We start from the raw sequence: 15,571 nt of genomic DNA on the forward strand, positions 1-15,571 counted from the left end.
ATGTTGTATTATGATGTTTTTATCAGCTGTTTGGACTCTAATTCTGACGGCACCCATTAACTGCAAAGGATCCATTGATAAGCAAGTGATGTAATGCTAAATTTCTTCAAATCTGTTTAAGTGAAGAAATAAACTCATCTTCATCTTGGATGGCCATGGGGGTGAGCACATTTTCCGCAAATTAAAATTTTTGGACGACATGTTCCTTTAAAAAAAAATGCACCGTCTATTTAGAGTGTATTCATGTGATTGCAATTGTTATTGAGTTGTTAAGTCTCTGGAATTGTGATATGTTTTATCTTTGTCTATTGTGTAACAATGTCAGGAAAAAGTCTTTTGGATTTATGTGATGTTTTTATGAGTCTTATTTTCCATTCGAACTGTAAAGTTGGTAGAGCCGTATTGTGTAAGTGTGAGTGTGTCTATGGAGCTCTAAATGCAGGAGGAGGTAAGAAGCTTTGAGTGGCAGGCGGTCCTATGGAAGTGCTCACCGAGAGGCCGGCCCCTCGCAGGATTAAGTGGGATAGAAAAGGATTAAAATCTGAGTTTCCAGAGACATTTTATAGTAAAATCAGATGCATGTTGACAGGTCAGAAGCAGAAGATCACCTTAATATAAAGCTAAACTGACGAGATGCTCCACAGCTACCTGGTCTAAACGTAGGATGAAGAAGTGTCAGTGTAGTTTGGAGGAAGACAGTGGCAGGAGGTAAGTGCGGTATCGTAATCTAATCTTCACACGACTGCCTCTTGACCTGCTTTTGTAACGGAGTTCAGAGATCACAATCGATTTGTCATTTCATTCTTAAAATGTATTAAACACCTAATTTTCCAGATGACTTCCATTTGAGATGTTTTAATTGTGTAGTTGTAGATGTTATATTACTATGTAACTATATATTGTTATGTTATGTCTAACATATCTCCAGAATAAAAGTTATAAAATGAATAGGTTTCTTCTTAAGCAGGTGTATTTTTCAGTTTTATTTAAGTTTGAGACACTTTAAGGTGTTAGGTATAATTAAATAAAATGACAAGTTAGAGATATTATAATATGTTTTTTAAAACATTGTGATCAGCTAAATGTGAGTTTTTCACTTACGAGTCGATTGTACTCTCGACATTAATTTGTTTTGAAGGACTGCAGTGATCTGATGAACAGAGGAGTTTGTTATGCGACAATCAATGGAGGAGGAACCAGTGACGCAACCTGAAGATGACAATGGTGCGTCTTTTTTGTGCACATCATCCCTGTTAACTAGATCAAATGAGTTATGTGTATTTGCATTGACAAAGTTACAGCAGCAAATCAAATACTACCAAATTTAGAGTCATCGGTTCTCTTTCTCAGATGTAGGTCTGGCTCAGATTTTGGCAGAAGTGGTAGAGGAAGTGAGACTGTCCATAGACAGAGATATTAATGGTGCTGATCTTCTGTACAGTCTCCTCAGTGCTCCTTGGCTGTACTCTCTTCTCAGGGTAAGCCATATTTTACACTAGATTTCTTTTATATCCAGTTTTGACATTATCCCAGAGCAGGTCATTGGAAAGGATTTGTTATGTCCTATAGGTGTATGAGTGTCTGGTGGAGCACAGTCAAGATGCCCCAAGCCCGTATCTGCCTTATTCCTCAAGGCTATCTCAGGAGGTCAGTCAATGCATTTTATTAGTGACTATGCTTTAAAGGGGTCATGAACTGCCCTTTTTACTAGTTTTACAAGTTCTCTGATGTCCATATTTTAATGGTATAACGATTTTTACATCAAAAAAATCATATTTAGTAGTAATAGGCTATTTTCTGTCCAGTCTTTAACCCCCGCACTGTTTGAACAGGTTTGGCAGATTGTAGACTCAGAAGTAAACACCCACTGCTGTGATTGGCTAACAGTTGTGTATGTTTGACAACCTACATGTGATTTAGGTTAAAAGCACATAAATACTTAGTACATATCAAACGATCTGTAATAATGGACAATCAGACAATCTGAAAATTTCAAAATGTGCCTTGTTTGTATATGAATTCTTGGAAAAATGAAGTGAACAAAGTTGTCTTCATTTTCTTTAACGTATGATTTATCGTTAGATCGTAGACTTGTGTTTTCCTCTCTGTTTATTTACCTACATGCCTGAATCGGCAGGTGAGGTAAACAGACAGTGATGCAGAAGCAGGTGTTGATCTTCTTCTGTGGAGGTGTTGTTTAGCCGCACTATCACGTCATAAAGTGGCAGATTACACAACCTGCCGTTTTGGTAGACTGGCTTCAATATAAGCTATTTTTAACGAATGGGAAAGTTTTGAGTTCTGAAACTTGCAGAATGTTTTTATAGTACAGTGACCTCTTACATGTCAAAAGATCAGGGGAATTTTGATTTCTCATTTCATGACCCCTTTAAAATTTCACAAAGATGTCAAAATCTGTGATCCTTTCTTCAGTCATCATATAAAACTCATGACAAATATAATCTCATATAACAGTCATATTTAAACAATGAAACATGTTTATTTTACTTAAATACTACCAAAGTTTCATTGTATTTAATAGAAAAAACTTACATGAACTCACTTACTGATTATATTAAGCAGAACTGTAAGTTATTGAGTTTCAGCAGATTTCATTTTCTTAGCATGCTTTGCTTTAGAGTGTTAATGTAACACTAAATGTTGAAATTAAGTGTCACATTAAAGCAATGACTATACACTACATTATATTGATATAATATGTGACCCTGGACCACAAAACCAGTCATAAGTGTAAATTTGTCGAAATTGAGATTCTTACGTCATCTGAAAGCTGAGTAAATAAGCTTTCCATTGATATATTGTTAAAATAGGACAATGTTTGTCTGAGATGCAACTATTTGATAACCTGGAATCTGAGGGGGCAAAAAAAATCTAAATATGGAGAAAATCGCCTTAAAAGTTGTCCAAATGAAGTTCTTAGCAATGCATATTACTAATCAAAAATCAAGTTTTTATATATTTATGGTAGAACATTTACAAAATATCTTTATGGAGTATGATCTTTACTTAATATGCTAATGATTTTTGGCATAAAAGAAAAAATCGATAATTTTAACCCATACAATGTATTTTTGGCTATTGCTACAAATATACCCGTGCTACTTAAGACTGGTTTTGTGGTCCAGGGTCACATATAATGTCTCTTAGCACATGGATGTGTGTTTGTATGCTATTGCTAGGGGGTAAACTAAACCTTTAAGGCAGTCACAAATCTATTTAAACAATGTAAAGTTAAAAAGTGTACTTCATTTAATGCAGTCTGTTGTTTAAATGGTTTGACTTAACTCGTTTTAAAACCACTTAATATATTTCAAGTCTTCTAAAGCCAGATTTGAGGGTGAGTACATGAGGATTTGAGTGCTATAGTATAAGTTTCTAAAGTCATACTATGTGTGAGTAAATGATGAAAATATTTTATTATTTTCCGGCTGAAGTAATCCTATTAGCCACTATTTTCTTTTCATCATCTGTCTTCTACTGTCCCACAGATTATGGCCAGTGTGCGAGGACTGGCTGCTCCCTCCTCTGAGGCGCAAGAACTTTATATTTTGCTGAAATACCCTCATATGAAGGTTAGAGTCTTGCATTTATTGCTTTCACGATGCATAAATTAAAGTAAGGTCAATCTTGTTGACCATTCAATATGTGTTTTCCCCCAGGCTTTGCTGTCTGCTCATGATTCTGTGGCCCAGAGGGACTTTGGTCCAGTGCTGCCGCCCCTTCCTGACAAACTGCCTGACAATGAGGAGGCCATGAGGATTGTTTGCCTTGTGAAGAATAAACAGCCTCTGGTGAGCATCACATCATATAAATAGCACTGCCATTTCAGATATGTTAGTGAACAGCTTAGCTGTAATCCCACTCAAATGTCCCTCATTGCACTACAGTGCAATATGATGTAAAGGGTATATGGCGTTAAGTATTTTTTCTCATCTATGGTAAGAGCTGTATGGTTATGTAATAACGGGTTTTAAAACCTATTGAAATCAGATGTTTGAGCCTTATTTTAGTACATAAGTACAAATCCCACCGATCCTACCACTGATTGTAAACTGAACAGTGTGTTCATTCTTATGTTATAATCTACAATGCTGCTTATTCCTAGATGGAAATAACATTGAAATGAAAAACGATAACACTTCATTTTAGTCTCCGTGTTGTCATATAAATGAAATAATTACATGCATCTAACCCTAAACCAAACCATAAACCTAACCGTAGAGTAAGTATATATTGTCAATTAATATTACTCAGTACTTAAATGTATAATTATACTGTAACAAGGACACTTTAAATTAAAACGATAACTGGAAAAAGTATGTAGACAGGCATTTCTGAGAAAGATGTGGCTGAAATCGAATACCGTGCTCATAAGGGCACGAATTCTACCAAATAATAGAAAAAATATTTGTTTGACTTATGTTTTTAATGCACATATGTGAAATTGCAATGCTGTGGTGAGTCTGTGTGAACGTTATGAATGATCTTGTTTGTTTGTCAGTTTTTCTTTGCTGAAGCTTTAACTCAAATCCATATTTTGGTCCAATTATTTATCTTTGTGGCAGATATACACATAACAATTTGGATAATGTATATCCAGAAGGATGTTGTGTCCAAATAATCCCATTCAGGGAGATAACTTCCAGTTTTAGCCAACACCTGGTTTCATCCCAATGAAGACACTGGTTATTTGTCATTGCAACAGAATGTGCTTTTACTCAACTCGTATTTTGCCATATTGTAAGATCCCAAGCTTTTTTTTTTTGGTCTAATGTTTGTTGGTTAGCTTGCTCATCCTGTTTTCTCACTTATAAGTGTGTCAAAGAAGGAAAGTCCAGTTACTGGAACAGCCTTAGGCGACTCACAGTGGAGAAACTGGCTTTAGCCAGGCGTTTTGGCTCAGGGGAACAAAGTCTCCTAGGGTCTGCAGACGGTCTGTCATCGTCCTCCACCGCTCTGCTGTCCTCCATACCCTCAGGACAGCCACACTCATTGCCCAGGTATCAGTCCACCATGAGCTGCAACCTGTGCTGCCAAACTGCCCATCTCTCAGGAAGAGGTCTGAACCTCTCAGCTCCAGCAGTTTATGACTCTGTGGTTATGGGTAAGGCTCATCATGTCACCGAGACATCTACTATTGGCCTTGCTGTGTTTAATTGTGAAACCAAACTAACTAACCTGTTTTGTTCTTCATAATTTGAAGAGAACTGTGCAGATGGTGCAGAAACCCATACATGCACAGCTTGCACCACCTCATCTCTAGCCTACGCACGCTCATGCTGCCCACTTGGATGTGGCCTCCATTCCCAGACAGCCCCCTCCAGCCCTCTGCTTCAGCGCCACCACTCCATAGATGCCACCCGCTCTTCTCATCCAGCTCTGGTGTTCACGAAGCAACACAGCCTGGATAAACTGAGGTCAACCGTCCATACCGTTGCCAGCAGTATGGACCAGAGCACCAGCAACCCTCAAGATCTCAGGCAAAAGATGGTAGAGGTAACAGAGAAAATGACGGACAATGTGGAGGAAAACGCCCAGGCTTTAAGTCTGTTGGTGGAAGTGGTGGACAAACTGCAGGGTCTTATTATCGCCAGCAAGTCTCCAGAAGTGACTTCCAGACCTCAACATGTCACAAAAATGGCAAGTAGGCCCAACCTGCTTGTCCAGCCGATTACGCCAGCCAAGAAATCTTTCAGAAACGCTTCTTGTGTTTCATCCTCCTCCGCCTTCTCCTCCTCTTCTTTAAACTGTAACATAGATGTAGCACCACAATGCCACTCCTTTAAGTTTTCATCATGCCAGACTGGAAACAGGCCTGTAACACCAGGAAGTAAAACTAAACAGACTTCCCTATCAAACAGTTTGACGGCCTCCACTCCTAACGGTGACTGTAATACAATACTGTGCCTCTCTAGCAAGAAGAAAAAGTTGAAGATGAGGAAATAGGAGTGACTGTGTTCCCACTTCTGTCTCCTTACTGTACTTTTTGCTGAAATTGCTGGTTTTGATTTTAACAATTTTACCAAATGCTACGATGACATTCTCTACAATGGAACTACACGACAAACAGGCAATTACTTGACCTTTTTCTTATTTGTATCTCTTGTTCATCCCATCCATACTCGATTCATGGAACATTCATTGATTGCTGCTTGTTGACATTGTTCAGGAGTATCAACATTTCATTCATCAAGCCTTTGTGTCTTTCCCATAAGTTCTTCTTTGACCTCTGTCACTTTTAAGGTCAAGTCAGGCATGTTTCTGTTCATCTCTTTTCTGAGATGACCGGATTCCGCAATCTCATTACCACAGTGTCCGTCCTCCTAATATTTCATCCTAACCTGATCTCCATTGCACCCACAGCCTCCCTCCATTAATGTGCAGCAGTAAGATCTGTGGGACTCACCATGTTACACCTGTTGTAATAGACAACCATCTAGTGAACAATTGTTTGTTTCATTTTTAGGGGGCAACAATTAGGAAGAATGAAAAAACAGGGAACATGTATATTGCAAGGGTAATACATGGAGGACTGGCAGATCGCAGTGGTGAGTAGCCTGTTGATATATACAGTGGTGGCCAAAATTATTAGAACACTAGTATTTTATAGTATTAAAATACTATATTCACTAGTATTTTATACTGTAAAATGAGGATGCTGTCAAAAACAATGTCATATTTAGATTTTCTTGTTCAATTAACTTCTACTAAATAAATTAAACCATTTGGTGTGACCATCTTTTGCGTTTAAAGCTGCTTTTGTCCTAGGTGCACTTGTGCATAGTTCAGGTAGCTTTGCAGGTAGCTAGGTATCTTGGAGACATTGACACAGCTCTTCTGGATTTAGTCTGTCTCAGTTTATTCTGCTTCTTCATGTCATTCCAGACAAACTGGATGATGAGATCAGATCTCTGTGTGAAATGAATATTTGGAAATGTAAACTGATATTTCCTACTGACACACCACGGCAAAAGAAATAACTGACTTAAAACCATTTTTTAGCTTCTGAAAATACTAGTGTTCTAATAATTTTGGCCATCACTGTGTATATATATATATATATATATATATATATATATATATATATATATATATATATATATATATATATATATATATGGTAAAGAAAGTGATTATTTTGATGTTTTAGATCATTTTTGAAATAATAGACTGACAATAGTAGTCTCTAACGTGTGTGTGTGTGTGTGTGTGTGTGTGTGTGTGTGTGTGTGTGTGTGTGTGTGTGTGTGTGTGTGTGTGTGTGTGTGTGTGTGTGTGTGTGTGTGTGTGTGTGTGTGTGTGTGTGTGTGTGTGTGTGTGTGTGTGTGTGTGTGTGTGTGTGTGTGTGCGCGCGCGCGCGCACCTGGTATTCATCACGTTGTGGGGACCAAATGTCCCCACAAGGATAGTAATACCAGTAGATTTTGACCTTGTGGGGACATTTCTCAGGTCCCCATGAGGAAACAGGCTTATAAATCATGCACAATGAGTTTTTTGAGGAAGTAAAAGTGTGCACAATCTCCTGTGAGGGCTAGGTTTAGGTGTAGGGTAGGTGTAGGGCGATAGAAAGTACGGTTTGTACAGTATAAAAACCATTACGCCTATGGAATGTCCCCATAAAACATGTAAACCCAACGTGTGTGTGTGTGTGTGTGTGTGTGTGTGTGTGTGTGTGTGTCTTTTAGGACTTCTTCATCCTGGCGACAAGCTGGTGGAAGTGAATGGACAGAAAGTGCGGGGCCTGCAGCCGGAGCGTGTCATTCAGATGCTGGTAAAGTCAAGATAAAAACCTCTTTTCGTGTTTCTTCTCTTCCCATTACATAATTTCTGACTTTTAAGCCAGTTCCTACTCTTATAATGATTGTATCCATTCATGCATTGTCTCTCCTTTTATAGGTGCAGTCTCATGGAAACATTCTTTTTAAAGTGATTCCTAATACACCACAACCCACCAGCAGCCAACCAGCAGTAAGTGCACTGTAAATATTTTCATAAAGTATTAACTCTGCACTATGCGACTATTATATTTAATAAATATATAATATACTACAAATATATTTAATAAATGAATGCATTTAAAGAATCCTATATGTAGTAAGTTCCATTTCTATGTTAAAGAATGACTTATTTAAAAAGTAAACCAAAAAGTTATTGTTTAAGGGAGAGTTCACCCAAAAATGAATATTACCCTATGATTTACTCAACCTCAAGCCATCCTAGGTGTATATGACTTTCTTCTTTCAGACGAATACAATCAGTGTTGTATTTAACAAATGTCCTGGTTCCTCCAAGTTTTATAATGGCAGTGAATGCTGGTCCAGATTTGAAAGCAAAATAAAGTGCATCCGATTCCGAACTCTGTGACGAAGGCATAAGTGATGAATGCGGAAGCGCTGTGGAGAGAGCAAAACAAAACTCCAGTCGCAAATTAGAAGTACAAAATAAGAATTTGTACAGAAAAATGTCTGAGGATTTCAAAATAAGCCAAGAGGGGACTGGTTTTCCTTTGCTGCAAACAAAACATCGTTCTCGCAAGACTAGCATATTCTCACCGGAGCTGACACTACGCCTACATCCTATAACATCCGCTGGAACGCCATTCTTGTAAATGCGTGTACGTCAGAGATTTTGAATGATAAAGTTTCAAATATAGATATTTTTCTTACACGGATGCATCGATTCCCTTCAAAAGGCGTACTTTTTATGATGGATGGATGCACTTTATTGTACTTCAAAATCTCAACACCCATTCACTGCCATAATAACGCTTGGAAGCGCCAGGACATTTTTTAATTTAACTCTGATTGTATTCATCTGAAAAAAGAAAGTCATATACATCTAGGATGGCTTGAAGGTGAGTAAATTATGAGGTCACTTTAATTTTTGGGTGAACTATCCCTTCACATGATTGTCTCTGTCTTCCTTTAGCTGTATGTGAGAGCCATGGTGGATTACAGTCCTCTGCAGGACCCTGCGATCCCCTGTCCAGATGCAGGGATGGCCTTCATTAAAGGAGATTTACTGAAGATTGTTGACCAGAGGGACATCCGATGGTGGCAGGCCAGGAAACTCCACAGTGCCTCATTGTGTTGTGGCCTCATCCCCTCCACTAACCAGTTCAGATAGTCAGTTTTGAATTATACCAAGTTCTTTCAAAATTATGTCATTGATCATTTTTTGTGCAAGAGTGATGTTTATTTCCTTGTTTTGCAGTAAGCAAAGGGAGCTGTGGTGGTCTCAGCCTTATCAGGCTCACACCTGCATCACACCATGTACGTTAATAACACACAGACACAGATGTATGAACTTCTATGCACTCTTAAAGATGTTGGTTGGCATCATAAGCATCTTAACCCTGCCCTCCCACTACCCTGATCTAATTACTTTAAAGAAGCTTGAAAGTGAGCTGTTCTTGGCATGATCCTTCCTTCATGACTGATTGACTAGTCTTGCCCACCTTGTGCTCGACCGTTAAGGTGAAAGGATAGATACTGTTATTTCTAAACACCAAGTTCTTCTGCTTCCCCTTCTGAGAAATTGGAAACAAGCATTTGAGGCTTACAAGGTCCCAGTTAACAAGTTCCATGAACCTTTAGAGGCTCATTTCAGCACGGATTGCTTAGTGTACTGCAGGCTTGCATAGAGGCTGTTATTGAAGGGTGTAGCAGTTAAAACTAATTAAGACTTGATGACAATCTTGCAGCTCATTACAAATTATGTTTTAAACAGAAACAGCTCATTTATTTTATCTTAAGGTCAGAGAGAGTCATCATTATTGAAAAAAAATCTTTACCTATGTATTAAGTTTTTCCCAGAAGTAAGAAATACTATGAAATAATGCAATAATTGCAGTTTCCCCACAGTGTTGCATTAATATTATTAATATAGTCAAATGTTTTTTAAGAATTCTCTTCTGCTCACCAAGCCTGCATTTATTTGTAATGATGGAAAGGATGCTTTACATTGATCAAAAGTGATGATAAAGACATTTATAATGTTACAACAGATTTCTATTTCAGATAAATGCTGTTCTTCTGAACTTTCTAGTCATCAAAGAAACCTAAAAAAAATTCTACTCAGCTGTTTTCAACATAATAATAATAATAATAAATGTTTTTGAGCAGCAAATCAGAATAATGATATCTGAAGGATTATGTAACTAGTAATTATGCTAAAAAAAAATCAGCTTTAAAATCACAGACTTCTTTAAAAACATTAAAAATCCTTACTGTTCAAAATAGTTTGACTGGTAGTGTATATCATTTATATTTATTACTAGTCTAATTCTCATTTTCTTTGCTTTCATATCTGAAGTGAATGCAACAGATGTTGGTATGTATCTTTTTTTGTCTTTCCCATGTTTTTTGTGTTAGCTTATGTTTAAGTTTATAATTGAAGTGTGTACTTAAAATGTACATTTAATATATTTTATGCTCTTTGAAATGTGGAGCATGTGTCATAGGTATTGCTTTCGTAAAATCTTCACTATTGTGTACTGTTCACTGGACCTTTCATACCGTGATTCGTATTAGTTGTGTAGTCCTGGGTGAGTTGTGAGTATAATTCTGTTTGTTCTGAAGGAGAAGAGGAGATAACAGATGAGAACAAATGCATTGACACAGGTGATTATCCCACTGACCTGTCTTCATTCATTTAATTTCTCTGTGATAATATATGAAAGCCTCTCATCTCATTATGTTTAGCCATTTTGATTTGACATCTCACAATGCAGACTTTTATTTTTTCAGAAATGTGTTTTCGTCTCGCAATTTTGCAGTTACATCTCAATTCTGAGAAACTCTTAATTGCAAGATATAAACAATTATAAGAAAAAAAGTAAGAATTGTGAGATGTCATTTCAAACAGTAACATAAATTGTGACTCTTTGCAATTATGACTATTTCTTGTTGTTTTATTCCACTGTTCCATAGTTATGGTATGGGTTGTATGAACATTTTAACACAGTGTTCAATTAATTTGTTTTTACAGATGAAGAAGATTTTGAGTTCGGTAGGTAAGTCTTTTCTGAGGAAAGAGCATTTTATTGAGAGAATCAATTAGATTTTGTGTAGATTTGCTGATTTAAACATTTGTTACTAAATTGTTTGGCAGTGTTCTTTACATTAATCAACTCTTTGTTTTGTCCAGTGTCAGAGGAGGGTGAGAATGGTGAACACATGCAGGGATTATACATAGGTATGAAATCTGAATGATAAATTTAGCTAATAAATCTCAAGTTAGGTTGATATGAACTTGTACACGTATATGAAAAGTATTTTGTTTGATTGTTTGAATCAGCGGGGTTTCGACACAGTCTGCGTTTGTGGAGGAAGAAATCATACAGTAAACGAAAGCGGTCATGTTATTCCTGTGGCATCAGCAGTTGCCATAACACCTCAGCCTCCCTTTACGAAGAAGTTCTCCACTACCAGCGCCACATAGACGATCCCCCACGTCTCATTGTACTTATTGGTATGCTCCTCTATGGGCAGGGTTGTCTTATCCCTACAGTTTTTCCATTCAAGGATTATTTCACTTCCAGAATAAAAAATTCCTGATCATTTACTCACCCCTATGTCATCCAAGATGTTCAAGTCTGTCTTTCTTCAGTTGTAATTAAGGTTTTTGAGGAAAACGTTTCAGGATTTTTCTTCAAATAGTGGACTTTAATTGCAGTTTCAATGCAGCTTCACGATCCCAGCCAAGGAATTTTCTCCTCCAACTTTGAAATCATCCAACGACATTGTTTTACCTTTTTTTGTAAAGAGCGTTTGACTTTCTTTGCACTATGCTTTGTAAACAAACTTCCGTCTATGTCACACATTTCCAACGTGACTATGAAATGCATGAGGTTGAGGTAATGCAGGACAAGCATTTGTGGTTAAAAAGTATATAAATGTTCATTTTTTTTAGAAAATGACAGATCGTTTCACTAGATAAGACCCTTATCCTCAGCTGGGATCATGTAGAGCCCTTTGAATCTGCATTAAAACTGCAATTTGGACCTTCAACCCATTGATCCCCATTGAAGTCTGCTAAACGGAGAAAAATCCTGGAACGCTGTCCTCAAAAACCTTAATTTCTTTCCGACTGAAGAAAGAAAGACATGAACATCTTGGATGACATGGGGGTGAGTAAATTCTCTGAAAATGTATCTTCTGGAAGTGAACTACTCCTTTAAGACTTTTCCATGTTTTCCACAGGTCCGTCAGGAGTTGGTGTAAATGAGCTACGCAGGAGGCTAATCAAAATCAACCCTAATACATACCAGGGACCGATATCTCGTATGTGGTCCATTTGATCCCTTTAACCTCTGATTCAAAGGTGCTGTAAGATCATCTTTTGAAATTTCCTAAAAAAGTGTTCTGACTACCCTCAGATATCACTTAAACTTTCTACAATCTCTAAAAGCATAAAGAGTAATAAGTATTTCAAACAAGGCACTGAAATTATGTCTGGGGGGCTGGGTTTTAAAGAGAGGCTGTGTGTTTGAAGTTAACAAAATGTCTGAAATCTCTTACAGCATCTTACATTATTTAACGGAAAAAAAAATGTTACATCTTGTCTCTTGTTTTATTCCAGACACAACACGGTCCCAGAAAATGGGTGAGAAGAATGGACGTGAATATCACTTTGTGACCAAGGAAGTGTTTGCGTACATGGTGGTTAATCACAAGTAATCTTATTAATCTTAATCTTACAAAATATATTTGTGACCCTGGACCACAAAACCAGTCATAAGGTTAAATTTGAGATTTTGAGATTTATACATCATATGAAAGCTCAATAAATAAGCTTTCTATTGATGTATGGTTTGTTATGATAGGACAATATTTGACTGAGATACATCTATTTGAAATCAGAAATCTGAGGATGCAAAAAAAATCAAAAAGACTGAGAAAATCACCTTTAAAGTTGTCCAAATTAGGTTCTTAACAATGCATATTACTAATCAAAAATTACATTTTGATATGTTTACAGTAGGAATTTTACAAACAATCTTCATGGAACATGAACTTTACTTAATTTCTTAATGATTTTTGGCATAAAAGAAAAATCAAAAATTTTGACCCATGCAATGTATTTTTGGCTATTGCTACAAATATACCCCAGCGACTTAAGACTGGTTTTGTGGTCCAGGGTCACATATAGTTGACAATCTTTTCTTGTGATTCAGCTTACTCTGGGATGTTTTTTGTGTTTTAACAATGTCCAGATTTCTTGAGTATGGAGAGCATAATGGACACATGTACGGCACCAGCTTAGACTCGGTCCAGGATGTTTTGGACAATGGAAAAATATGTGTTATTGACCTTGAACCTCATGTACGTGTCATTTATGGTTAGCAAAACCACACTTCTTATGTTTTTATCATTAATTTGATGGCAAACAGTGATGTTATCTGTTTATTCCAGTGCATTCATTCAATCAGAAACAAGAAGCTGAAGCCCTACATTATATTTGTGCGCCCTCCGTCCCCTGCTCGCATGAGGCAGACAAGAACAGACCCACATTTTCTTGCCAATCGATACATTAAGAGATACTTTTATGTAAGATATGCATTTGATTTATTTCTAGTGGTACTACTTTGATACTTCTTCTGGTGTTATGACATAAAATTGTCTTACTGGTTTTCTCAGGATAAAGACTTTGAGGAGATTGAGGAAGCAAGCAGGACTATGGAGACCACGTATCGACAGTACTTTGACTGTGTGATTGTGAATGATGATCTGCAAGATTCATGCATGGATCTGTTCACGGCTATTCAACATGCTCAAGAAGAACCGCAGTGGATTCCTGCCAGCTGGTTGGCTCATGATCATCTGTGACACACAGACATGCATAAGAACAATCAAAGGAATTTCTGAATGCTTATAATTAATAGAACCAAATTTTGGGGGGGAAAAAATGCCTTTGTGGAAAATTAACTTTCATGAGAACCCTTGGGTAAACTTAACTGGTCACCAGCAATTGTTTGCATTATCATGGTACACAGTACATACTGTACTGCATACTATAAACACATATTTAGGCCTTGAGGGTCTTCACTAGATGTCTTATGAGATCCATAGGTTTATTTCTGGTGATTTGAACTGTTTACACTAGTGTACAATCAATATGTCTAATAAGAACTGTCAACTGCATCTATAACAGTTTAGTGGCATATAATGTCAATATATAATGTGATATTTTTGAGTTACATGTAAATTTAGCCCATGCATGTTTGAGTTGAGCTGCAAATATTGCCTTGTCAAAAGAGCTCTCATATAAGCAACAGAGAAGAAGTTGTTTTATTACATCACAAAGACTATTGGTACATCATAGATTCTTTAAAAAAAATTAGGATGTTTTGGCAAAAATGCCTTTAGTACAGAGCTGATGACCACTGGATTTTCCAACAAAGCCAACCAAAGCATACAACCTGAAGCATACTGACGTTTGGTTCAGTTGTGGCATGTTCTTGAGTAACGGTTAAGATTTAAATCTCATTGTATTTTGATGAAAGCAGTAGTAACATGAAAACAACAGTTATTAGTGATCTGGAAGCTTTTGCACTTGAAGCACATAGAGGCAACATTTATTAAAGACTATAAAGAGTAAAAGATTCTCGACAAAATTTGACTTTGGAGGGGGGGCATGAATATTTAGAGAATAAAATTTTTCCTTAATTTTTTTTTAGCCAACTACATTCTCTATTAATTAAATTTCTATAACAGTTTACTGGTTGAATTAATTGTTTTCATAAAATTTTATTCACGGCAGCAGGAGGTGAAGAGGGAATAATAACTTTAATATCAAGTGTGAATTTGTTATTTCTGCAAACTTTTTTTTTATCTAGATGAATTGCTCAACTTTTTCCAATTAACTTGTTTGTGTGTATGTGGTATTTTAAATTAAATGTGCTTATTTATAATCAGAAGCCTTGATTTGTAACCTATTTGCCATGTTCATAACTACAGGATGGAGGATTTATTTATTCATTAAAAAAATATACCAAAGACATCTTAACACATTTTTGAACCTGCTCTTTCTGTCACTGATTAAGCATTTCACATATTTGCATTTCATATCATATGTGACCCTGGATCACACAAGCAGTAAGTAGCGTGGGTATAATTGTAGCAACAGCCAAAATACATTGTATGGGTCAAAATAATTTTTCTTTTATGCCAAAAATCATTAGGATATTAAGTAAACATCCTGTTCCATGAAGATATTTAGTAAATTTCCATGTAAAAAACAAAAAAGGTAGGCTTCAAATCTCACTTTTGTTGTCTTTTCTGAGGTAAATCACATTACATGACTATTCACACGCTGTTTTATAGACAATATAAATGCTTGGAAGAAATATTTAACCTTTTCAAGTCTATTCACTGTTTGTAGTTCACCAGCCACCCAATAATCGCAATAAGCTTTTGTTACTTTTAATATAACACAAATTGTATCCTTCGAATTGTCAATTTGGTCACAAAATACAAATAATACATGTTTTTTTTTTTGCTCTTTAATGTGGTGTGAGATCACTGTCTTCACCTCAGTTCAAGCAGCA

At 36.6% G+C, this 15,571-nt stretch overlaps 1 protein-coding gene across 1 annotated transcript; it reads left to right on the forward strand.

Annotated features, from left to right (window-relative positions):
* Positions 1 to 66: 66 nt before the first annotated feature.
* Positions 67 to 15,234, forward strand: mpp4a (MAGUK p55 scaffold protein 4a). Its single transcript, XM_073845719.1, has 21 exons — positions 67 to 708; positions 1,139 to 1,224; positions 1,351 to 1,478; positions 1,570 to 1,647; positions 3,510 to 3,593; positions 3,681 to 3,812; positions 6,488 to 6,569; positions 7,707 to 7,792; positions 7,918 to 7,989; positions 8,950 to 9,146; positions 9,235 to 9,293; positions 10,336 to 10,353; positions 10,602 to 10,643; positions 11,011 to 11,031; positions 11,170 to 11,217; positions 11,320 to 11,493; positions 12,225 to 12,305; positions 12,604 to 12,697; positions 13,238 to 13,346; positions 13,437 to 13,571; positions 13,662 to 15,234. The coding sequence occupies exons 2-21, from the start codon at positions 1,173 to 1,175 to the stop codon at positions 13,848 to 13,850; spliced, it is 1,881 nt and encodes a 626-aa protein (XP_073701820.1). The 5' UTR covers positions 67 to 708; positions 1,139 to 1,172; the 3' UTR covers positions 13,851 to 15,234.
* Positions 15,235 to 15,571: the final 337 nt, after the last annotated feature.

Source organism: Garra rufa, chromosome 8 (genome assembly GCF_049309525.1).
Source record: "Garra rufa chromosome 8, GarRuf1.0, whole genome shotgun sequence".
In the NCBI taxonomy this organism is placed as follows: Eukaryota; Metazoa; Chordata; class Actinopteri; order Cypriniformes; family Cyprinidae; genus Garra; species Garra rufa.